The sequence below is a fragment of the Phocoena phocoena genome, chromosome 16 (assembly GCF_963924675.1).
Source record: "Phocoena phocoena chromosome 16, mPhoPho1.1, whole genome shotgun sequence".
In the NCBI taxonomy this organism is placed as follows: domain Eukaryota; kingdom Metazoa; phylum Chordata; class Mammalia; order Artiodactyla; family Phocoenidae; genus Phocoena; species Phocoena phocoena.
In genome coordinates, this window is record NC_089234.1 from 82,477,511 (window position 1) to 82,501,111 (window position 23,601).

The following is a 23,601-nucleotide window of genomic DNA, read 5'->3' on the forward strand; positions in this document are numbered from 1 at the left end:
TTGACTCAGCGCCAGCAGCCTTTTCCTGACTGCTAAGAGAAAACATAACTCTCCCTTTCCCCATTATTAACTTCTCACTTTCTAACACCTCTTTACCTGGTTTCTGAATGTCTCAGGGCTCTGATTTCGTGCTGCCTCCTGCCTGCTTTCTGGCTGGCTCCCTGCTCCCTGAACCCCTCTCCCTGAGCGAGGGGTGGCCAGTAACACGGGGCCCTGGAATTCCTCGGAGCGGATTGAAATCGTGGTCCTAAATGGAGTTTGCCGGGGATCTGGAGCTTTTTTTGGGGGGGGGGGGCCCGCACCTTGCAACACGTAGGCATGTGAGATCTTAGTTCCCCAACCAGGGATCGACCCCATGTCCTCTACAGTGGAAGCGTGGAGTGTTAACACTGGACCGCCAAGGAAGTCCCGTGGGGCTTTATTATCTAGGCTATTCCCGTTTTCCATCATTGAAGTTGGCCGTGTTTTCATCGGGACAATACATAAAGTGGAAGAGAGGGTGAGGTTGGTCTTAAGGCTCTCAAGTCAGCCAGGAGACTGGCCGCGTGGCCTCTACCCGCGCGTGACGTCAGGCTGTCCCTATGGTTCCCCCTCAGGTCATGAAACGGGTGCGCACCGAGCAGATTCAGATGGCCGTGTCCTGCTACCTCAAACGCCGGCAGTACGGGGACGCGGATGGCCCACTGAAGCAAGGCCTGCGGCTGTCGCAGAGCGCCGAGGAGATGGCCACCAGCCTCGCAGGTACCACCCACCCCCGTCCCGGAGACAGCGTCCAGCCCAAATGCCTCTCTGAAAACCCCCCGCCCAACACGTCCTCCTGCAGGATCCCGGGGGCTTTGAGCTGTACCTGATGTCGTGTGCGACTTTCTCCTTCCGTGAGCTAGGGCCAGGGTCTCTGTCCCCCTCTTGCACGTGTTCCCTCCCCTGTCACTTGGGCCTCACCCGTGGAAGGCATGTTCTCCAGGTGGATGAGTCCTTTGGGATCAGTGGGTGGAAATGTTGGCATCATACACGTGTTCCTGAGACTTTTAACATTTCTTTTTGCTTCTGCTGTTTGTTTTGAAATTGGATTTGGATGGATTCTTTTTTAGAAAAACTTTGGAAAAATTTTTCCTGCCGTGCTGTCAGGGTGGTTATGAGCGTCTTTAAATGGCCAGGTGTGGGGAGCTTAAGGTGGCAGTGCCTTCTCCAGCTCAGGCCGGCTCCTCAGGGGAAGCCTCCTTCCCTTCAGTGTCAGACCCACTCACTGTCCCTTGCCTTCAGACTCTGCTGGGTTCCCCTGACAAGGACAGGGCCAGGCGATGAACTCGGAATCGATTCATGAAAGCCTTAATGTTTCTAGTAGGATGGCCAGTGTACAGGACCAGAGTAATTCCTTCTAAACTCGCCGTCACGGCCTTTGATAAGCTCCCGCTGGCCTGTGTTCATTGGGGCCTGTGCTGTTGCTGATAGACAGTAGGGCAGCACTGTTAAATTTGTGTTCTCAGTTGGCTTCTTTTCGATACGATGGCGTATTAGGAGAGTCAGTGTTCCTGGAAAACCACCAGGAAAAGCGGGAAGCTTCTAAAGTGTGATTATTGTAAGATTTTGTCCTAGGTTTTTCTGTTGATTGAGTAATCGGAATACTTACATCTGCGTTCAGCAGATGGTCGTGAAGGTCTGCTGGTGGCCAGGTGCTGAGAAGTTCTCGAGAGAGCTAAGACTCGACCCTGGCTCCCGAGGAGCTCGGTTACAGTCAGCTGAGGCAGGCGGATGAGCTCATGCGGGCGGCGTGACGCGGTCCTGTGAGGTCTGCTCAGCCTCCATACGAGCAAAGAAGGTGGTGCGGTCAGGTCGGCCGGCAGGTCACAAGGGCTTCCCAGGTCTCATGGTTCCCAGCATATAGTCAGGGGTCAGGTCACAAGGGCTTCCCAGGTCTCATGGTTCCCAGCATATAGTCAGGGGTCAGGTCACAAGGGCTTCCCAGGTCTCATGGTTCCCAGCATATAGTCAGGGGTCAGGTCACAAGGGCTTCCCAGGTCTCATGGTTCCCAGCATATAGTCAGGGGTCAGGTCACAAGGGCTTCCCAGGTCTCATGGTTCCCAGCATACAGTCAGGGGTCAGGTCACAAGGGCTTCCCAGGTCTCATGGTTCCCAGCATATAGTCAGGGGTCAGGTCACAAGGGCTTCCCAGGTCTCATGGTTCCCAGCATATAGTCAGGGGTCAGGTCACAAGGGCCTCCCAGAAGGTCTCATGGTTCCCAGCATATAGTCAGGGGTCAGGTCACAAGGGCTTCCCAGGTCTCATGGTTCCCAGCATATAGTCAGGGGTCAGGTCACAAGGGCTTCCCAGGTCTCATGGTTCCCAGCATATAGTCAGGGGTCAGGTCACAAGGGCTTCCCAGAAGGTCTCATGGTTCCCAGCATATAGTCAGGGGTCAGGTCACAAGGGCTTCCCAGAAGGTCTCATGGTTCCCAGCATATAGTGAGGGGTCAGGTCACAAGGGCCTCCCAGAAGGTCTCATGGTTCCCAGCATATAGTCAGGGGTCAGGTCACAAGGGCTTCCCAGGTCTCATGGTTCCCAGCATATAGTCAGGGGTCAGGTCACAAGGGCTTCCCAGAAGGTCTCATGGTTCCCAGCATATAGTCAGGGGTCAGGTCACAAGGGCTTCCCAGGTCTCATGGTTCCCAGCATATAGTCAGGGGTCAGGTCACAAGGGCTTCCCAGAAGGTCTCATGGTTCCCAGCATATAGTCAGGGGTCAGGTCACAAGGGCTTCCCAGGTCTCATGGTTCCCAGCATATAGTCAGGGGTCAGGTCACAAGGGCCTCCCAGAAGGTCTCATGGTTCCCAGCATATAGTCAGGGGTCAGGTCACAAGGGCTTCCCAGGTCTCATGGTTCCCAGCATATAGTCAGGGGTCAGGTCACAAGGGCTTCCCGGAAGGTCTCATGGTTCCCAGCATATAGTCAGGGGTCAGGTCACAAGGGCCTCCCAGAAGGTCTCGTGGTTCCCAGCATATAGTCAGGGGTCAGGTCACAAGGGCTTCCCAGGTCTCATGGTTCCCAGCATATAGTCAGGGGTCAGGTCACAAGGGCTTCCCAGAAGGTCTCATGGTTCCCAGCATATAGTCAGGGGTCAGGTCACAAGGGCTTCCCAGAAGGTCTCATGGTTCCCAGCATATAGTCAGGGGTCAGGTCACAAGGGCCTCCCAGAAGGTCTCATGGTTCCCAGCATATAGTCAGGGGTCAGGTCACAAGGGCTTCCCAGGTCTCATGGTTCCCAGCATATAGTCAGGGGTCAGGTCACAAGGGCTTTCCAGAAGGTCTCATGGTTCCCAGCATACAGTCAGGGGTCAGGTCACAAGGGCTTCCCAGGTCTCATGGTTCCCAGCATATAGTCAGGGGTCAGGTCACAAGGGCTTCCCAGAAGGTCTCATGGTTCCCAGCATATAGTCAGGGGTCAGGTCACAAGGGCTTCCCAGGTCTCATGGTTCCCAGCATATAGTCAGGGGTCAGGTCACAAGGGCTTCCCAGGTCTCATGGTTCCCAGCATATAGTCAGGGGTCAGGTCACAAGGGCTTCCCAGGTCTCATGGTTCCCAGCATATAGTCAGGGGTCAGGTCACAAGGGCTTCCCAGGTCTCATGGTTCCCAGCATATAGTCAGGGGTCAGGTCACAAGGGCTTCCCAGAAGGTCTCATGGTTCCCAGCATATAGTCAGGGGTCAGGTCACAAGGGCTTCCCAGAAGGTCTCATGGTTCCCAGCATATAGTCAGGGGTCAGGTCACAAGGGCTTCCCAGGTCTCATGGTTCCCAGCATATAGTCAGGGGTCAGGTCACAAGGGCTTCCCAGGTCTCATGGTTCCCAGCATATAGTCAGGGGTCAGGTCACAAGGGCTTCCCAGGTCTCATGGTTCCCAGCATATAGTCAGGGGTCAGGTCACAAGGGCTTCCCAGGTCTCATGGTTCCCAGCATACAGTCAGGGGTCAGGTCACAAGGGCTTCCCAGGTCTCATGGTTCCCAGCATATAGTCAGGGGTCAGGTCACAAGGGCTTCCCAGGTCTCATGGTTCCCAGCATATAGTCAGGGGTCAGGTCACAAGGGCCTCCCAGAAGGTCTCATGGTTCCCAGCATATAGTCAGGGGTCAGGTCACAAGGGCTTCCCAGGTCTCATGGTTCCCAGCATATAGTCAGGGGTCAGGTCACAAGGGCTTCCCAGGTCTCATGGTTCCCAGCATATAGTCAGGGGTCAGGTCACAAGGGCTTCCCAGAAGGTCTCATGGTTCCCAGCATATAGTCAGGGGTCAGGTCACAAGGGCTTCCCAGAAGGTCTCATGGTTCCCAGCATATAGTGAGGGGTCAGGTCACAAGGGCCTCCCAGAAGGTCTCATGGTTCCCAGCATATAGTCAGGGGTCAGGTCACAAGGGCTTCCCAGGTCTCATGGTTCCCAGCATATAGTCAGGGGTCAGGTCACAAGGGCTTCCCAGAAGGTCTCATGGTTCCCAGCATATAGTCAGGGGTCAGGTCACAAGGGCTTCCCAGGTCTCATGGTTCCCAGCATATAGTCAGGGGTCAGGTCACAAGGGCTTCCCAGAAGGTCTCATGGTTCCCAGCATATAGTCAGGGGTCAGGTCACAAGGGCTTCCCAGGTCTCATGGTTCCCAGCATATAGTCAGGGGTCAGGTCACAAGGGCCTCCCAGAAGGTCTCATGGTTCCCAGCATATAGTCAGGGGTCAGGTCACAAGGGCTTCCCAGGTCTCATGGTTCCCAGCATATAGTCAGGGGTCAGGTCACAAGGGCTTCCCGGAAGGTCTCATGGTTCCCAGCATATAGTCAGGGGTCAGGTCACAAGGGCCTCCCAGAAGGTCTCGTGGTTCCCAGCATATAGTCAGGGGTCAGGTCACAAGGGCTTCCCAGGTCTCATGGTTCCCAGCATATAGTCAGGGGTCAGGTCACAAGGGCTTCCCAGAAGGTCTCATGGTTCCCAGCATATAGTCAGGGGTCAGGTCACAAGGGCTTCCCAGAAGGTCTCATGGTTCCCAGCATATAGTCAGGGGTCAGGTCACAAGGGCTTCCCAGGTCTCATGGTTCCCAGCATATAGTCAGGGGTCAGGTCACAAGGGCTTTCCAGAAGGTCTCATGGTTCCCAGCATACAGTCAGGGGTCAGGTCACAAGGGCTTCCCAGGTCTCATGGTTCCCAGCATATAGTCAGGGGTCAGGTCACAAGGGCTTCCCAGAAGGTCTCATGGTTCCCAGCATATAGTCAGGGGTCAGGTCACAAGGGCTTCCCAGAAGGTCTCATGGTTCCCAGCATATAGTCAGGGGTCAGGTCACAAGGGCTTCCCAGAAGGTCTCATGGTTCCCAGCATATAGTCAGGGGTCAGGTCACAAGGGCTTCCCAGGTCTCATGGTTCCCAGCATATAGTCAGGGGTCAGGTCACAAGGGCTTTCCAGAAGGTCTCATGGTTCCCAGCATACAGTCAGGGGTCAGGTCACAAGGGCTTCCCAGGTCTCATGGTTCCCAGCATATAGTCAGGGGTCAGGTCACAAGGGCTTCCCAGAAGGTCTCATGGTTCCCAGCATATAGTCAGGGGTCAGGTCACAAGGGCTTCCCAGGTCTCATGGTTCCCAGCATATAGTCAGGGGTCAGGTCACAAGGGCTTCCCAGGTCTCATGGTTCCCAGCATATAGTCAGGGGTCAGGTCACAAGGGCTTCCCAGGTCTCATGGTTCCCAGCATATAGTCAGGGGTCAGGTCACAAGGGCTTCCCAGGTCTCATGGTTCCCAGCATATAGTCAGGGGTCAGGTCACAAGGGCTTCCCAGAAGGTCTCATGGTTCCCAGCATATAGTCAGGGGTCAGGTCACAAGGGCTTCCCAGAAGGTCTCATGGTTCCCAGCATATAGTCAGGGGTCAGGTCACAAGGGCTTCCCAGGTCTCATGGTTCCCAGCATATAATCAGGGGTCAGGTCACAAGGGCTTCCCAGGTCTCATGGTTCCCAGCATATAGTCAGGGGTCAGGTCACAAGGGCCTCCCAGGTCTCATGGTTCCCAGCATATAGTCAGGGGTCAGGTCACAAGGGCTTCCCAGGTCTCATGGTTCCCAGCATATAGTCAGGGGTCAGGTCACAAGGGCTTCCCAGGTCTCATGGTTCCCAGCATATAGTCAGGGGTCAGGTCACAAGGGCTTCCCAGGTCTCATGGTTCCCAGCATATAGTCAGGGGTCAGGTCACAAGGGCTTCCCAGAAGGTCTCATGGTTCCCAGCATATAGTCAGGGGTCAGGTCACAAGGGCTTCCCAGAAGGTCTCATGGTTCCCAGCATATAGTCAGGGGTCAGGTCACAAGGGCTTCCCAGAAGGTCTCATGGTTCCCAGCATATAGTCAGGGGTCAGGTCACAAGGGCCTCCCAGAAGGTCTCATGGTTCCCAGCATATAGTCAGGGGTCAGGTCACAAGGGCTTCCCAGGTCTCATGGTTCCCAGCATATAGTCAGGGGTCAGGTCACAAGGGCTTCCCAGAAGGTCTCATGGTTCCCAGCATATAGTCAGGGGTCAGGTCACAAGGGCTTCCCAGAAGGTCTCATGGTTCCCAGCATATAGTCAGGGGTCAGGTCACAAGGGCTTCCCAGAAGGTCTCATGGTTCCCAGCATATAGTCAGGGGTCAGGTCACAAGGGCTTCCCAGGTCTCATGGTTCCCAGCATATAGTCAGGGGTCAGGTCACAAGGGCTTCCCAGAAGGTCTCATGGTTCCCAGCATATAGTCAGGGGTCAGGTCACAAGGGCTTCCCAGAAGGTCTCATGGTTCCCAGCATATAGTCAAGGGTCAGGTCACAAGGGCTTCCCAGGTCTCATGGTTCCCAGCATATAGTCAGGGGTCAGGTCACAAGGGCTTCCCAGGTCTCATGGTTCCCAGCATATAGTCAGGGGTCAGGTCACAAGGGCCTCCCAGGTCTCATGGTTCCCAGCATATAGTCAGGGGTCAGGTCACAAGGGCTTCCCAGGTCTCATGGTTCCCAGCATATAGTCAGGGGTCAGGTCACAAGGGCTTCCCAGGTCTCATGGTTCCCAGCATATAGTCAGGGGTCAGGTCACAAGGGCTTCCCAGGTCTCATGGTTCCCAGCATATAGTCAGGGGTCAGGTCACAAGGGCTTCCCAGAAGGTCTCATGGTTCCCAGCATATAGTCAGGGGTCAGGTCACAAGGGCTTCCCAGAAGGTCTCATGGTTCCCAGCATATAGTCAGGGGTCAGGTCACAAGGGCTTCCCAGGTCTCATGGTTCCCAGCATATAGTCAGGGGTCAGGTCACAAGGGCCTCCCAGAAGGTCTCATGGTTCCCAGCATATAGTCAGGGGTCAGGTCACAAGGGCTTCCCAGGTCTCATGGTTCCCAGCATATAGTCAGGGGTCAGGTCACAAGGGCTTCCCAGAAGGTCTCATGGTTCCCAGCATATAGTCAGGGGTCAGGTCACAAGGGCTTCCCAGGTCTCATGGTTCCCAGCATATAGTCAGGGGTCAGGTCACAAGGGCTTCCCAGAAGGTCTCATGGTTCCCAGCATATAGTCAGGGGTCAGGTCACAAGGGCTTCCCAGGTCTCATGGTTCCCAGCATATAGTCAGGGGTCAGGTCACAAGGGCTTCCCAGGTTTCATGGTTCCCAGCATATAGTCAGGGGTCAGGTCACAAGGGCTTCCCGGAAGGTCTCATGGTTCCCAGCATATAGTCAGGGGTCAGGTCACAAGGGCCTCCCAGAAGGTCTCATGGTTCCCAGCATATAGTCAGGGGTCAGGTCACAAGGGCTTCCCAGGTTTCATGGTTCCCAGCATATAGTCAGGGGTCAGGTCACAAGGGCCTCCCAGAAGGTCTCGTGGTTCCCAGCATATAGTCAGGGGTCAGGTCACAAGGGCTTCCCAGAAGGTCTCATGGTTCCCAGCATATAGTCAGGGGTCAGGTCACAAGGGCTTCCCAGAAGGTCTCATGGTTCCCAGCATATAGTCAGGGGTCAGGTCACAAGGGCTTCCCAGAAGGCCTCATGGTTCCCAGCATATAGTCAGGGGTCAGGTCACAAGGGCTTCCCAGAAGGTCTCATGGTTCCCAGCATATAGTCAGGGGTCAGGTCACAAGGGCCTCCCAGAAGGTCTCATGGTTCCCAGCATATAGTCAGGGGTCAGGTCACAAGGGCTTCCCAGGTCTCATGGTTCCCAGCATATAGTCAGGGGTCAGGTCACAAGGGCTTTCCAGAAGGTCTCATGGTTCCCAGCATGCAGTCAGGGGTCAGGTCACAAGGGCTTCCCAGGTCTCATGGTTCCCAGCATATAGTCAGGGGTCAGGTCAGAAGGGCTTCCCAGGTCTCATGGTTCCCAGCATATAGTCAGGGGTCAGTAAACCGTAGAAGGCATGAGCTGAGTTTCCAGAGAACCGTTAGGAGCTTATCGGGGGGCAAAGCTGGGGGCGGGTGTCCAGGTTATCAGATGTGGGTCTTAGGAGGATGGCTCCCCCGCCCCCTGGATTGGCGCCAGGGGAGCTAGTCAGAAGGCTGCAGCGTGATCCAGTGAGAGGTGAGGACAGCCTGAGCTAAAGGGTGGTCATCGGAATGGCAAGGGGAGGATGCCTTTGAGGGCTTGTGACTGTAGGACTCGAGACTGGTTCCCTCACGGCGGGGCAGCAGGAGGGCCCACAGCCTTCCAGCGTGAGTCCAAGTTCCCGGAGGGGCTCTGACTCTCTTCCCATCTGTCTCCCCGCCTCTCGATGCTCTCTGTCGTGTCTCCTCGGCCCTGCTGCATTAATTACATTCCTGCTTCCTCCTTCCCACGTGTGTCCCACGCACATCGGTGTTCGTCCGGATTGTTGTTGAAGATGGCTCGTCAGTCCCCCGCCGCCTCTCCCCAGTTGTGAGGTCCCCCACCCCACCCCCAGCAGAAAGGGTAGGAGAATTTTGCTTTTCTTGTTAGAAAGCATGAACTCACAGAATGGCGATGAAGTGCATGTTTACATCCTGAGTATTGAGACTCCAGCCTCCTTCCTCCTCTCGCTGCCGAGAACACTGCCATCCAGGTACCTGCTGTCCAGGAAGGTGATTAAAAGCCTCGCCCCTGGTGAATCTGTCCTGCCCAACAGAATGGACCTAAAGACATCGCCAGCAGGGAATTGCCCATCCAGGTCCTCTTGGGTGATAAGCGCACGCCCAGAGTTCTCATCAGCTCTGTGGTGCCTCACTTTCAGATAACTAGGGACTGTCAGATCCTGGAAGAAACCGATCTGCTTCATATGAAAAATGGAAGGAAACAGTGAGAAGCAACTTGAAGGAAGCAAACAGCAGAGAGAAAAAAAAACTTCAAAACTACCATCATTGATAGCCTTGAAACAAGAAGAGACTGCTACTTTAAGAGAAGAAAACATTCAGATAAATACATGACAGTGAAACTGAAAAATCATTCAAAGGGTTGAAAGTTGAGGAAGCCTCCCAGAAAGTAGAGCAGAAAGACAAAAAATGGAAAATCTGGGAGACATTAAAGGGTCAGTTCAGGAGACCTACCTCGAAATTGTAGGCGTCCCAGAAAGAGAACACAGGAGAGAAAGCAACAAAATGATTCAAGAAAATTTCTCAGAACTGGAAGACGTGAATTTCCAGATTGAAAGGGCCCACTGAATGCCCAGCACGGGGGTTGAAGATGAACCCATCCCAAGGCACACGATGGTACAGTGTCAGGTCCTGGGGTCAGATGCGTCCAGAGGAGTCTCTCGTGAGCCTGTGTGCCTCTCCTCTCTCGTCCAGCTCATGTACCCTGTGCTTTATACCTGTCGTTCCTCTGCTGTCACGTCACTGGGTGTCAGGAGCAGGTGGGGTAGGCATGTCGGTCACATTTAACCAGAAGCCCCAACGTACTTTGAAAACGGGCTGAGATGTCAGATGCTACAGCTGCGCCTCCTTCCATCCATCCTGCCACGTTTCGGGCTGGCGATTGTCTTTGCCGTCCCCATCTTATGTATCTTTTCCTCCTTAGTCCAATCAGAATCTGGTTGTGCCAACATAGTGTCTGCGGCCCCTTGCCAGGCAGAGCCCCAGCAATATGAAGTGCAGTTCGGACGGCTGCGGAATTTCCTCACCGGTAAGTACTCCACACGACCCCCTTCTCTTGTTAAAAAAGGGTGCTGCGAATTTCCCTCAGAACCATCTGCGTTCCAGCTCTGGTGTTAGGTACCAGGGGTTCAAAGGTGGTTGAACGCAGGCCTTGCATTCACACTTATGGTCTATTGGAACTCCCAAGAGAGTCACATCAGGAGATTAAAGTGTGCAAGGGCAGAGCTCTGGGTGCATTACTCACTGTTTTGTCCATGGCCTTCAACACAGCGACTGTGACTTGTGTTGAATAAGTAGAAGCTCAGTCAGCCATGTAGGGAAACCTCCTTAAATGCAGCAGGTGTGAAATGGACGTTGATATCACTACCAGTGATACAGTACATCTCAAAATGGTTTTTTTCCCCTTATTTCCAAAAATGCAAGACAGTAATCCTCATGAATCAGCAACACCAAAAAATTAGAAGTTGTAATTTAGTCCAGTTTGTGGGCGCTGTGATAACCACAGACACACTGAATCAATAGATACGAGTTTTTCTAATTCACTATATGACTTTTTAAATTAATCACTCTAAAAAATGTAGTCATGTAGCCTTTCTGGGGCCTTTAGTTCCTCGTATGTAAAGTGAAGAAGGCTATTCAGAGGCAAAACCAAGTGATTTCGTCTAGTCCTAAGATGACTGGTTATAACTTTAATGTTGAAAAGATGATTACACTAAGTGAGACCATGTTGATTCTGGTTATTAATCAAAGTCTTTTGTTGAGTACTTTATACAAAACACCTTGAGGTACAAGAAATACAAACCTTTCTCTGTCCTCAAAGGATGGAGAGTAATTAGCATGTATTGGTTAGTAGAAAATTATAGTTAAAATACTTTGAAGTTGTTTTATTTTTTTTTCTTATTTGAACAACCCTCAGGTTAATAATTTTTAATGGTAAAGGGGCATAGTAAGTGATCAATATATAAACCAAAATAATAGACCTAATTTTGCATACTTAGAGTTGTCCTAATTTTACTTCACCCTTATAATGGTTAATATTTTAAAGGAAAGAATCCACATTTCCTGTATTCCGTAGTCGGGCAAAATGACCAAAATGTTACAGGAAATAAAGATTACAAAATAAAACCCTAAAGGAGGTCATCTTATCAGTCTCACAGTTGTTGACTGATAGGATTCATTCTGTTGAATTGTTACAAAGATGAAAAAATTGCGAATTCTAAGGGTCTAATAAAAAGTCTATTATGTTTAAACTGGAAAGAAAGAAACTCCATTAAGATCCTCACATCATATAAATGTTAAATGTCTCAGAACAGTGATCAGCTGCTTTCCATGTCCACTAAAGATAAAAAAAGAAAAATTGGATTTATAAGAAGGATTTCATTCAGAGGTAAGCAAGAACTTGGAGATAATCAAGTTATTTTTCATTATTGGCATTGGTTTTTGAGGCTTTGAGCAATTTTTAAATTTTTTTAAATCAGTTTTTAGAAAGTTATTCTACTCATTTTTTTAAATACGGTTATGATTTCTCCCTGAGAGACTTATCTCATCAACCTAGTGGTGAGGAAGCTGGTTTAGAAAGAAGTGCCTGGCGTCTTTCAGCCCTTCTCTTTCACTCAGTCATCCTGTACTTACGTGAGGCTCTGACTGTCCTGGGCTAGGTATTGCAGGAGAGTGTATTGATGGGGGCCCGCCCTCTGATGAGGGAGCCAGGCAACACGGTAGCTCCGAATCTGTCACTGTAATAGTCTCCATCAGCCTTTTCCTACGCAATTTCTCGTCTTGTTTCAAAACCGAGAAGGCTGTCTGTTACCTTGTCTGTGATTTAATTCCTTTTTTTTTTTTTTTTTTTTTTTTTTTGCGGTGCGCGGGCCTCTCACTGCTGTGGCCTCTCCCGTTGCGGAGCACAGGCTCCGGACACGCAGGCTCAGCGGCCATGGCTCACGGGCCCAGCCGCTCCGCAGCATGTGGGATCTTCCCGGACCGGGGCACGAACCCGTGTCCCCTTCATCAGCAGGCAGACTCTCAACCACTGTGCCACCAGGGAAGCCCTGTAATTTAATTCTGTAATCCTTGGTCACAGGTTATTTTGAGGGGGTGAGTATATGTGTTTTTCCTCACAGACTGCTTTTCCTGGAACATTTTTCTCCACCTTCAGGGCTCTGAAGAGCAGTCAACCGAATCAAATGAAGAGTTATTTCCTGAGCACCAAGATGAAATACAACATGTAGTCATTAATCTGAACTGAAAGTTAACCCTAACATAAGAGGGCTAGAAGTCACAGTTTTGCATGAGATGTGACTGGGGGAGTGTCTTCATAGGCCAAGACAGAGCCAGTCACTGGGTGTTCGTGGGAGCTGCATTTGGAGTGAAGGGAGGGGCTGGCGTGGGGTGGTCAGAGGCAGCCTTCCTGAGGAGGATAGGGTTGACGTTAGCACTTGCATGTTGGGCATCTGTGCCAGAGTGGGAGGATCCGGCCTACGTGCGAAGGCATGAGCAAAGGGGCAGAGACGGTGATGATTTTTTCAGGAACAGCGAAGGAGCCGGCTTTGTTGAAAATGGGCTTTCGGGGAGGGATAAATTGGGAGATTGGGATTGACATATACACACTACTATATGCAAAATAGATAACTAATAAGGATCTACTGTACAGCACAGGGAACTCTACTCAATACTCTGTAATGACCTATAAGGGAGAAGAATCTAAAAGAGTGGATAGATGTAGATGTATGTGTGTAGCTGACTCACTTGGTGTATAGCAGAAACTAACACAACATGGTAAGTCAACTGTACTCCAATAAAAAAAATTTTTAAGAGAAAAAAGAAAAAGAAAATGGGCTTTCAGATTGGAGATAAAGACAGACAAAATGGAGGCAAGATCTGACCACAGGGGTAGAAGTGTGACCCTCATCCTGTGTGATGGAGACAGGCCCGGGCGTGAATGTGGGTGTGGAAGCAGTGGACGAGAGTGTTTGTGGGAGGGGCGATGGGAGGCCAGCCTGAGTCCACTGTGGTCCCTGAAGAGTGAGACAGGGCTGTGGATTCCGAAAGTGGGGTCTTCAGTTCACAGTTACATTGTCAAGGTAGGATCTCCAGGGCTAAGGAGAAAGAAGGGAGAAGAGCTAAGGATGCCTCAGGCTCTTTGGAGGGGGGGCGGGGTATACTGAACAGAAATAAGTCAGGTTTTATTTTTTAAGTTGTTATGATGATAGCATCCTGCTACGTAACACAGAAGATACAGACTGTGATACAGAACTCAGCATCAGCCCCGGGGAGATACAAAGTAAATTCTAGGAGATGGTAACTCTCGAAGGAGATAATAGAGAAAGGTAAGAGGTTCTAAGGCTGAGCTCCCTCCAGTGTTTCTCCTCCAGAAGCTGTGGGGCTGAGAGCTGCCGTGAGCTCGCCTGTTGCTCCAGGGCCTTTCCTACAGGACATGTAGTGGGAAGAGCATAGCCTATGGAGTCAGTCACTCTGGATCTGAATCTGGGGACAGCTGTGACTCTTAGACACAATGTGGGTGTAAGTGCCTGGCTCATGGGAGGCACACATGCAGTGGTAGTTCCGCAGAGTGAGGTGAGCCTTCGAGGAACAAGGGAGGAAGAAGAGCCCCCAGGCAGGGACACGGAGGCGCAGGCCAGCTAGTGCTGTTTCAGAGCTGAGGACGGTGTGCAGTCGGTGGACCCAGCCCTGCGGAGAAGGGCCGGGGAGTGAGGACCAACAAGCTCGGAGTTCGTTTAACTTAGTGTCCTTTTCAGTAACATATAAGGTGTATGTTACGATTTCAAGGGAACGAGATTCAAATTGAGTTAAGCCTTAATGTTAGTCTCACCTTGTTCCACATAGACAATATGTTGATTGGAGCTTTTATACCTAATATACTGTTCTCTTCGGACAAGAAAGGACAATTAAATAGCGTTGAAACTATGGGCCGAAACAACAGTGAATTTCAGTAAGTTTTAAAGTACTGCATCCCTATTTCTAGATGGCTAGTTTTTTTTAATCCTGGACTTGGTAAATTAAAATGCCTCTCATTTTCGAAAATAAGCCTAAAACTAAGATTGTAAGGAGTTGAAAACAGCCCTTCGTCCCAATAGAATATATTGGACGTCTAATTGGTAAGGGTTGAATCTTTTTGTTTGTTTTAATTAGTATTTGGGGAAAGAAATATTCCAGAGGTCTTCTAAAGAATTACAGTATTTAAAGAATTATTGAAATCTGTATTAGGGTTCTCCAGAGAAACAGAACCAACAAAATGTATATGTATAGAGAGATTTATCTTAAGGAATTGGCTCACGTGATTGTGGAGACCAACGAGTCCAAAATCTGTGGGGCAGACCCGCAGGCTGGGACCCAGGAGAGCTGCAGTTCATGTCCACAGGCCGCCTGCTGGCCGATTCCTTCTCCCCCTCCCCAGGGAGGTCAGTCTTTGTTCTCCTAAGACCTTCAACTGATTAGACGAGGCCCACCCACATGTGGAGGGTAATCCAGTGTACTTAGTCTACTGATTTAAGTGTTCATCTCATCTAAGTTCATCTCATCTAAAAAAATGCCTTCACAGAAATATCTAGAATAATGTGTAAACAAGTTTCTGGGCACTGTGGCCCAGCCAATTTGACACATAAAACTAACCATCACAAGTCCACCGCCTATGGACTTGTGATGGCACCCTTACCCATCTCCTCAAACCATAATTAACCTGCAAGTAAAGGTGATTAACAAGGTCATAATTCTACTTAACATGGTACAGCTATCCCAAGTACAACCAAGAATGCCCTAATGCCTTCCTCAGAAGAGGAGGCAAAGTCCACAGGTGATGTTTACCCTTCTCCTTGAGATCCCATAGTTTAAATACTGTGACGTAAAGTTAACAATACTTAAACACCACGATATAGGGAATTCCCTGGTGGTCCAGTGGTTAGGATTCCACGTTTCCACTGCAGGGGGCCGGGGTTTGGTCACTGGTCAGGGAACTAAAATTCCACATGCTACACAGCACAGCCAAAACAAAAAGAAAAAATACTGTGATACAAAGTCACTATAACTTATGTTCCATGGTAAGGGGATAAGAAAGGAAAGAAAAAGATATTTGCTTATGTATAGGTATACACACACACAAACATGTTCATAACAAAATAAGGAGGAATACTCATGACAGGTCCAATCCTGGGTTCTGTCACTGGTCACGTGATCATAGCTGGTCTCTACCTTCCTCTGCCGCCTATTCTGTGTTCCCTTTGCCTTCAGTTAGCACCTCAGCTGGTCCTGGTTCTTTACCTGGTGGGATGATGCAAACCTTCGTTCCTGAAAGGCCTGGGCCACTACTCGTCCTGCCTGGATTGGATTGTTGCATATTTCCACTCACCTTAATTTCAGGGACGGTGGTACTAAGAGATGCCCTAAGTGACCTCCTGTGTCCCAGACACACTGTCCTCGGCTCCCTGTGGAGCACAGTCCAGTTTCCCCTCGGCATTCAGGGTCACTCACCACAGCGAGCACCAGAGCTCACCGTGCCTGTTGGTACAGAGGCAGGAGCCCTAACTTCAGCCGGATCAGTGCGATTGAAGTTCAACTTCTAAGAATGCATTTGAGTGGGGGCATGTTGATCCTCAAATGCACCTACCCTGCAGTTAATTCACCTGTGATGAGGTGAAATAGAGCATCAAGCAGAGAGAGCGTGCAGGGATCATCTCCCTTCCAGTTAGGGAGATAAGATTCCCTAATGCCGTGTTCCTGAATCTTGAGCCAGGTGTGGATTCCTTTTCAGGAAAAAAAGAAAAAGAAAATGCTAGTGGAAGTGCTAAGAGCTGACGTAAAGCATTTTTATATTAATTACTTAGGTATGTACAGACATTACACATGAAACCTTTATGCTTTATTTTGTATAAAAGCTAAACTCATTTACATATAAAGTACAAGCAAAACCACAAAAATAAACTTCAAATTAACAGCTAAGTGAAAGTAACAGATGGATTTTGCCAGTCATAACTTGCTACTCTAACGGGCCTAGGGCTGGTGTCACCCACCTTCCCTGAGGTGCTGGTGCCTGCGATGGCCCTGCTCGCTGGCCACTCGCCTCCGTCCAGATGGCTGTGGAACCTTCGTTCTGTCACAGCTCTCTCTGCGCTCCCTCACTTAAGTGTCACACACACTTCTGTGCTTTTCTCATTAGCCTGTGACAAAGCTGTACACTTTTTTGAACATTCTTTGTCATGTACTTTCATGGTGTTAAAGTCTCAGGTTAGTAAATGAGTTAGTCTTAATGACACGAAAGTGTTCCACTTGTAAATTATCACTGCAAAAGAGAAGTTGTACTTTTCAACCAGCAAAATCAAAATGAGTACACTGACAGATGTGGGACAATTCCAGATGAACGATGTCATGTTGCCATTGAGACATGCCAGTCGGGGGGGCTAGACATGTTAATGAACCCACTAAAATAAGAACTTGATGTTAACTGCAGGTGATGGGGCCAAGAGGAATCACAGAACAAAGTAGAGCACTAAAACTGTATGTTAATACTTACTTGCTAAAGGCCATCCAGATAATTCTGAATTTACCTATGTTCATTGTTTTTTAAATTATCAAGTTAAAGTTTCTGTGAAGAACTCAGTCTCCCGAGAATGCATCTAAGTTCTCTCCAAGGTCTCAGGTCCCAGTTGGAGCAACACTAATGTGCTGGGGAAAATACTAACCCTTGAAGACCTGGTACGAGCTACTGAATGCATGTGAGAACAGGCACATCGCTTAACCTCTGGCCGTCGAATTCTGGGTTTACGGCTGACTTCGGGCCGTGTTTGCTGGCCTTCAGGGTCCGTGCTCTTCCTTCCTCAGTCCCGACTTGGACTTTAAGTGTGCAGAATTCTGTGTTGGGCTTATACTTCAATCCATAGCCTCAGAAAGTAGGGTCCTGGCCAGAAGAGGCCATGTGCCGGCGGGCTCCCCAGGAGACTCTGCTGACTGTAAAGGCCCTGCTTCTCTTTCATTACAGATTCTGAATCCCAGCACAGCCATGAAGTGATGCCTCTCCTCTACCCCCTCTTTGTCTACCTCCACCTCAACCTGGTCCAGAGCAGTCCCAAGAGCACGGTGGAAAGCTTTTACAGCCGCTTCCACGGAATGTTTCTGCAGAATGCCAGCCAGAAGGACGTCATCGAGCAGCTGCAGACCACCCAGACCATCCAGGACATCCTGTCTAACTTCCGGCTGCGGGCCTTCCTGGACAACAAGTACGTGGTCCGCCTGCAGGAAGACAGCTACAACTACCTTCTCCGCTACCTCCAGAGTGACAATAACACCGCCCTGTGCAGAGTCCTCACCTGGCACATCCACCTGGACGTGCAGCCCGCCAAGAGGACGGACTACCAGCTCTACGCCAGTGGCGGCCCCTCCCGGGGCGGGGGCGAGGGCGGCGGCCTGGAGCCTGCCGATGTGCCCGCGCCCATCCTGCAGAACGAGGCTGCGCTGGAGGTCCTGCAGGAGAGCATTAAGCGTGTCAAGGACGGCCCCCCCTCTCTCACCACCATCTGCTTCTACGCCTTCTACAACACGGAGCAGCTGCTGAACACGGCGGAGGTCTCCCCGGACAGCAAGCTGCTCGCCGCTGGCTTTGACAACTCCTGTGTAAAACTGTGGAGTCTGCGCTCCAAGAAGTTAAAATCGGAACCGCATCAAGTAGACGTGTCCCGCATCCACTTGGCTTGTGATATCTTGGAGAAGGAGGTAGGAATATCGGTCTTTCTTCCCTGCGTCTGCCTTACTAATCAGCTTGGAATATTCCTACCAAACGTGACAGATCTTATGGCAAACGCACTTCCTTATTTCCCGCATCGTATAGCTAACGCCAAACTCATGCCTCGTAACCTGTAGCCAGTGACTCCCTGCTAATGCCCAGCCTTGGCGGAGACAATAAGCAATTAGACGTAGGATCACTGGGTCAGAGGGTCTGCGTCTTAAAGTGTGATACTGCCGCCTCCCAGTGCCATGAGCAGTAGACGAGGACACTGGTTTCTCTCCACTCTCGCCCACCCTGGCTGCTCTCGGCCTTTCGAGGGCAGTGCAAGTCCTCTGTCTTCACCCAGGGTGCCGCCATTTCGTCCAGCAGTCGGTGTGATGAGCTGGTTCACTCTGTTTGCGGGTGGTAGTTGAAAAGGGCAGGCACAGTGGCCTGAGTTTCAGGTCACCGAGAGCCATTGCCTCAAAAAAAGCGTGGGCAAAGGGAGATAGAAATTGAACTTCACAGAGTTCACCTTCCCTGAGAGTGGCGCCATGGAAGTTGTGGGTAGGATAGCGCTGTCGTATCACCACTGAAATTCAGGTAGCTCGGCCTCAAGTTACTTTGGATGGAAAACCTTTGCACCAGGTTGAAAAGTTAATGAGTAAAAAAAAAAAATCACTCGAGTTAATTTCCAGTTACTGATGAGGGTGGCAAGAATATCGGGTGTACAAATTAAGCCCCTTTTCTACCTATTCCTGTTTTCTTAGTCACCTTCCAGTTAGTATGGCCTTTGAGTCTTTGCTTCTTGCAGTTAAGACAGTATAATTAGAGGAGTTTGTTAGGATGAGTAAAGAGTCTAAATTCTGATGCACAAACTTTGATTCCTAGAATTCTGTAGTGCCCTGAGAATGTTTTTCACTGCATGAGTTTATCTTCCTTGGAGACACAGCTCTAGCTTCTTGGGGGTTCTTCACATACAGTGAGGGATACTGCCCTCATTTACTCTCAGTTTTTTACTTAAAAAAATTATTCCTACCGACCTTATTAGCTTTGATGATACTGAGTTTGGGGATTATTCTAGGCATTAAAAAATAATATAAAGGAAGATAGCAAAGGTAGAAAGATAGATGCAAAGATGGAAAGAACGTTAGCCTAAAATAAAAATTTTTAAGATTCCACCGTGGCTACCGCTGCATTTTGTAACATGTGAATTATATCTCATTTTTTAAAAAAACCAAAACAGTAACCAAAAGCTCCTGTGTAAGCATAAAATTATCCCAAATGCAACTGGATTTACAGCCCTGCCCTCCAGCTTCTGTTGTCTCCATGTGAAGAGAAGCTAGATTAGCCTCGGAAATGTGTTCGCTGGGCCCACAGTGCTCCCGTCACCCGGTGCCAGCAGCCTTGGAATGGGGAGCGGGCCTGCCCTCCCTCCTCCACTTTGTTGCACACCGGATGGAGGTAGCTTGTCGATTGGCAGCTGTGTGTTTTTAATATTTGCACAGCATGGTAAAACCACAGGTCCCCAGTGGAGGACTTGCCCTTCTTTCCAGTTATGTGGACAGGACAGGACCACCCTCATCACCACCAGCCTCCCCGCCCTCAGCCCAGCAGTGCAGCACCTGTGTTCAGTTCATTTAACGTCTGGTCATTCTGCCCCCAATCTGGTCGTCTTTAGGTTTGGAAAATCAAGTCAGTGTTGTCAATAATACTCAGTTCTGTAACTTGTGTATAAAACTGTTATTTAGATCTGGCCAGTAGGAATGTAATGTGAGCCACATATGTAACTTAAATCGTCCTAGTAGCCACATTACAAAAGTAAAAAGAAGTAGTCAAAATTAATTTTAGTAATGTATTTTCAATCCAATATGGCCAAAATATTGTCATTTCTACACATAAGCAGTATTTTTTAAATATTAATGAAGTCTGTTATATTCTCCCTTTTTGTCCTAAGCCTTAGAAATCCGTTGTGTATTTACACGTAGAGCACACGTCCATTCACACTAGCCAGCAGCCACCTTTTTTCTCCTAGGTCAGGCTGCTGTCATCTCTCACACACATAGCAGTGTCTCACTTGCTTCCAAGTCTCACCCACTCCCAAGCCCAGCCATATTTAATTTCTTTCAGCTCCATCGGTAGCTAATTGGAGAACAGCCCCGGGCTGACTTTCATACCCCAAAGTACCCTGATCTAGGAATGACCACACTGTGAGCTGGGCCACTTGGAACGTCCTAGCCCAGAAGCAGACGGAGGGACTCCGTGGCCTAAAGCAGGGTCAGCAGACTATAGTATTTGAAGATGTTATTTTTCTTATTCTTTGAAAATTTCTAGTTTAAGCATGTCTCATCATGTACATAATATAGTTTATTATTACATGAAAGTACTTTACAAATTAGAAATTCCTATTTGGGATGCATGTGGGGTAGAATTTACTGTGAGGGTTTAGACAGTGGCAGGGCATCTGCGGTGCTGTTCTGTTAGCATGGGAGGCTCCGTGAGGCCAGGCACGTGTGACCCACTGCCTCTTCAGGGTTTCAGCTTGACTGTGCTGAGGCCCTAATGGGGATGGGTTGAGCCACAGAAAAAAATGTGGCCGGACTATTTTAAGCTGCGGTCGTGGCAGGGAGCTGATAGGGATAGCCAGCAGGCCCATTCTGGCTTCCCCATTTCTTGGTTTGTAGAGTCAACCAGGCACTTTTCCACAGGCTCAGGACAATGGTTGGGCCCCTGGGGAGTCCAGCTTGACTCCAGTGTGTCCTCCTCTCTGCCTGTGAGCACACAGAGGGGAGACCCACTTCCATGACTGCCTGGTCCAGATGAAGACCTCTTAAGCCTCGGAGACTACTGTGTGCCCTTGTCGGCCGCTGGCTGTCAGAGGCCCTCTGTGTAACTCACCCAGGGTCGTGTCTTGCCCCCGCAGCTCTGACACAAACTCTCCGGTGCAGAGCAGTAACTTTAAAGTGTTGTTGTAATCTCTTCGGAAAGGAAAATTACTAATATTCTTGGTAACGCTCAGTAGAACCTTAAGCTCTCAAACGATTAAGTGCTTTTAATGTTGAGTATCTGGAAGAGCCATTTTGAATCTTCATGGACATCAGTGTTTATTTTCTCTTAACTTTTCTCCAATACATAAACATTGGAGGCATTCATTCCATTTTGAATTTAATAGTTTTCAGATTAAAAGGATGCCCTTTTTCTGTCCAAAGGCTCACGAGGCAAGCCGGTTCAAGAAGCTTCATCCTACCTCCTGCTTTTCCAGTGAGGTCACTTGACTTTATGAATTCCAGGGTGAGGACGGCTGCAGTTTTAAGGAGCTTGTCCGCGAGAGAATGAATGGAGAGTGGGTTTGAACACAGAGAGTGTGCTTGTGGGGAAGAGGATGAGGAGAGGGGGCCCCCCCACACCACGAGCCGTCCTTTCTGTCGCCACACCTAGGGATTCATTTCCAAGACTCACATGAGTCACTTGGCTTTATTTAGAGCAATTCTGACTCCACGCCTCATTTGTTACTTTGGGAAAATATTTGAGACCCTCCAGAGAGTCACGGTTTCAAAACTCTTCTTTCCTTTTGGACACTAGCCATTCATGCCTGGTCACAGGGTGTGAGCATAACTTACTGATGGCTGCACCTTCCTGGCCTACTGTTATTTCTGCGGTATGTCCAGGTTTTATTTTTGGCTGAACTCCCGCAGCGGTTCTGTATAAAAATCTTGAAACCGCGCCTGCCTCCATCACTGGCCCCAGGCGTGGCAGTAACAGGCATGTGGGGATTTTTCTAAACGGACTGGAGACAGGGAGCAGCATGGCCTACAAAGCAGCTGAGACTGACGGGCGAAGACATGCCAGTAGAAGAGCATCTAAGAACATAAGTTCAAAAGTACGTCTTTTCGAGTGATCGGCTCTTGAAATCGGTTCTCCTCAACCTAAGAGTAAGGTCCACAGTCATCGCTCTGCACTAGTAGCCTTGCTGTAGTCTTAGCTGCGAGGTGAATTTAAGGAAGGCAATTTGTAAGTGGTAGGAGACTTTTTATTCAGTTATGCAATTAAGAGTTCTTCTCCTGGAGTCACCGTAAAGAGCAGGGTCGTTCACTGAGTATATGCTGTTTCCCAAGCAGGTCTGTTTCTAGACGTTTGTTTTCCATGACAGACCACTAAACGCTCTTCTCTTTGTGTGTGTGTGTGTGTGTGTGTGTGTGTGTGTGCGCGCGCGTGCGTGTGTGCGTGCGTCCCCGCAGGACGACGAGGACGATAACGCAGGCACGGAGATGAAGGTCCTGCGGGGACACTGCGGGCCAGTGTACAGCACCAGGTTCCTTGCGGACAGCTCAGGGCTGCTCTCCTGCTCTGAGGACATGTCCATCAGGTACTGGGACCTCGGCAGCTTCACCAACACCGTGCTGTACCAGGGCCACGCCTACCCCGTGTGGGACCTGGACATCAGCCCTCACAGCCTGTACTTCGCCAGTGGGTCCCACGACCGCACGGCCAGGCTGTGGTCATTTGATCGGACGCACCCTCTACGCATCTACGCCGGGCACCTGGCAGACGTGGACTGCGTCAAGTTCCACCCCAATTCAAACTACTTAGCCACGGGCTCGACCGACAAGACGGTCCGGCTGTGGAGCACCCAGCAGGGGAACTCGGTGAGGCTCTTCACGGGCCACCGCGGCCCCGTGCTCTCTCTGGCCTTTTCCCCCAACGGTAAGTACTTGGCGTCGGCGGGCGAGGACCAGCGGCTGAAGCTGTGGGACTTGGCTTCCGGGACCCTCTACAAAGAGCTTCGGGGCCACACGGACAACATCACCAGCCTCACCTTCAGCCCAGACAGCAGCCTGGTCGCGTCGGCGTCCATGGACAATTCGGTGCGCATCTGGGACATCAGGAGCGCGCACTGCAGCGCACCCGCTGACGGCTCGTCCAGCGAGCTCGTGGGCGTCTACACCGGCCAGATGAGCAACGTGCTGAGCGTGCAGTTCATGGCCTGCAACCTCCTGCTGGTGACCGGAATCACACAAGAAAATCAGGAACATTGATTTTTATCTCTGATGTAACGGACTGGGGCGTGCGAAGGGCTCCAGACGACAAGTCTTAGGACAGACGTATGGAATCACTGACTGACTGTGAAGGACTCCCCGCGTCCCCACGCATCCCCCTTCGCGCCCCCTCGTCCCGCGGACATCCCGAGCCCGCCACCCTTTGCTCAGCCCCGAAGTGTGGAGGGACGGGGGGAGGAAGGGCGGGGACGGGGAACGAACGTGAGATCAAGAATCACGGAGATCCCGCGGTGTCCCCCTGCCGGCCCCTTCCTGTCTCTGGAGCCAAGATGCCCTCACCTCGCCGGGGCTGCACTTGGCCAGAGGAGGTTTGCTGGGCGCCCTCCCCAGGAGCAGTGCTGCAGGGTCACTGGGTGAAAGGGACTCTATCTGGGTAGAATTCGGGGGTGGGAACTAGGAAAGGGGGCGGGGTCATCCTGGCAAATGTCTTTCCTTTTTCGTGATTACAGAGAACCAGGATTTTTTATTATTATTATAATTATTATTATTAATGAGAAGAGGAAACCTAGCACTGGCAGAGGGGGCCTTCTCTGCTCTCATCTTTCAGGTTTTACTCCTGGCACTGGCTGTGATACTTGGAATTTTGAGGTTCAGGGAATTCAGAGAATTTGGTCGTACAGTGTATTGGGAGAAAGGGAAAATTTCTGGGTGACAGATTGATCACTCCAGCTGACATGTTTCTAGAAGTGGGTGGGTGGATTTGATTGAGAAAGTCTTGGGCTCTTGCAGTGATGGTGGGATAGATTCTTTTCGTGGCTGCACTTCTATTCAC

The 23,601-nt window shown here is 50.4% G+C and overlaps 1 protein-coding gene across 1 annotated transcript; it reads left to right on the forward strand.

Moving 5' to 3' along the window:
• Positions 1 to 599: 599 nt before the first annotated feature.
• On the forward strand, positions 600 to 22,808 carry TAF5L (TATA-box binding protein associated factor 5 like). Its single transcript, XM_065894874.1, has 4 exons — positions 600 to 741; positions 9,985 to 10,089; positions 17,050 to 17,780; positions 22,011 to 22,808. The coding sequence occupies exons 1-4, from the start codon at positions 600 to 602 to the stop codon at positions 22,806 to 22,808; spliced, it is 1,776 nt and encodes a 591-aa protein (XP_065750946.1).
• Positions 22,809 to 23,601: the final 793 nt, after the last annotated feature.

What these genes read in the sequence shown, in the direction of transcription:
- TAF5L (XM_065894874.1), top strand. Translation starts at nt 600, where the DNA reads ATGAAACGGGTGCGCACCGAGCAGATTCAGATGGCCGTGTCCTGCTAC. An exon ending in GATGGCCACCAGCCTCGCAG is followed by an intron (nt 742 to 9,984) that starts GTACCACCCACC and finishes TTTCCTCCTTAG; the next exon opens with TCCAATCAGAATCTGGTTGT. An exon ending in GCTGCGGAATTTCCTCACCG is followed by an intron (nt 10,090 to 17,049) that starts GTAAGTACTCCA and finishes CTTTCATTACAG; the next exon opens with ATTCTGAATCCCAGCACAGC.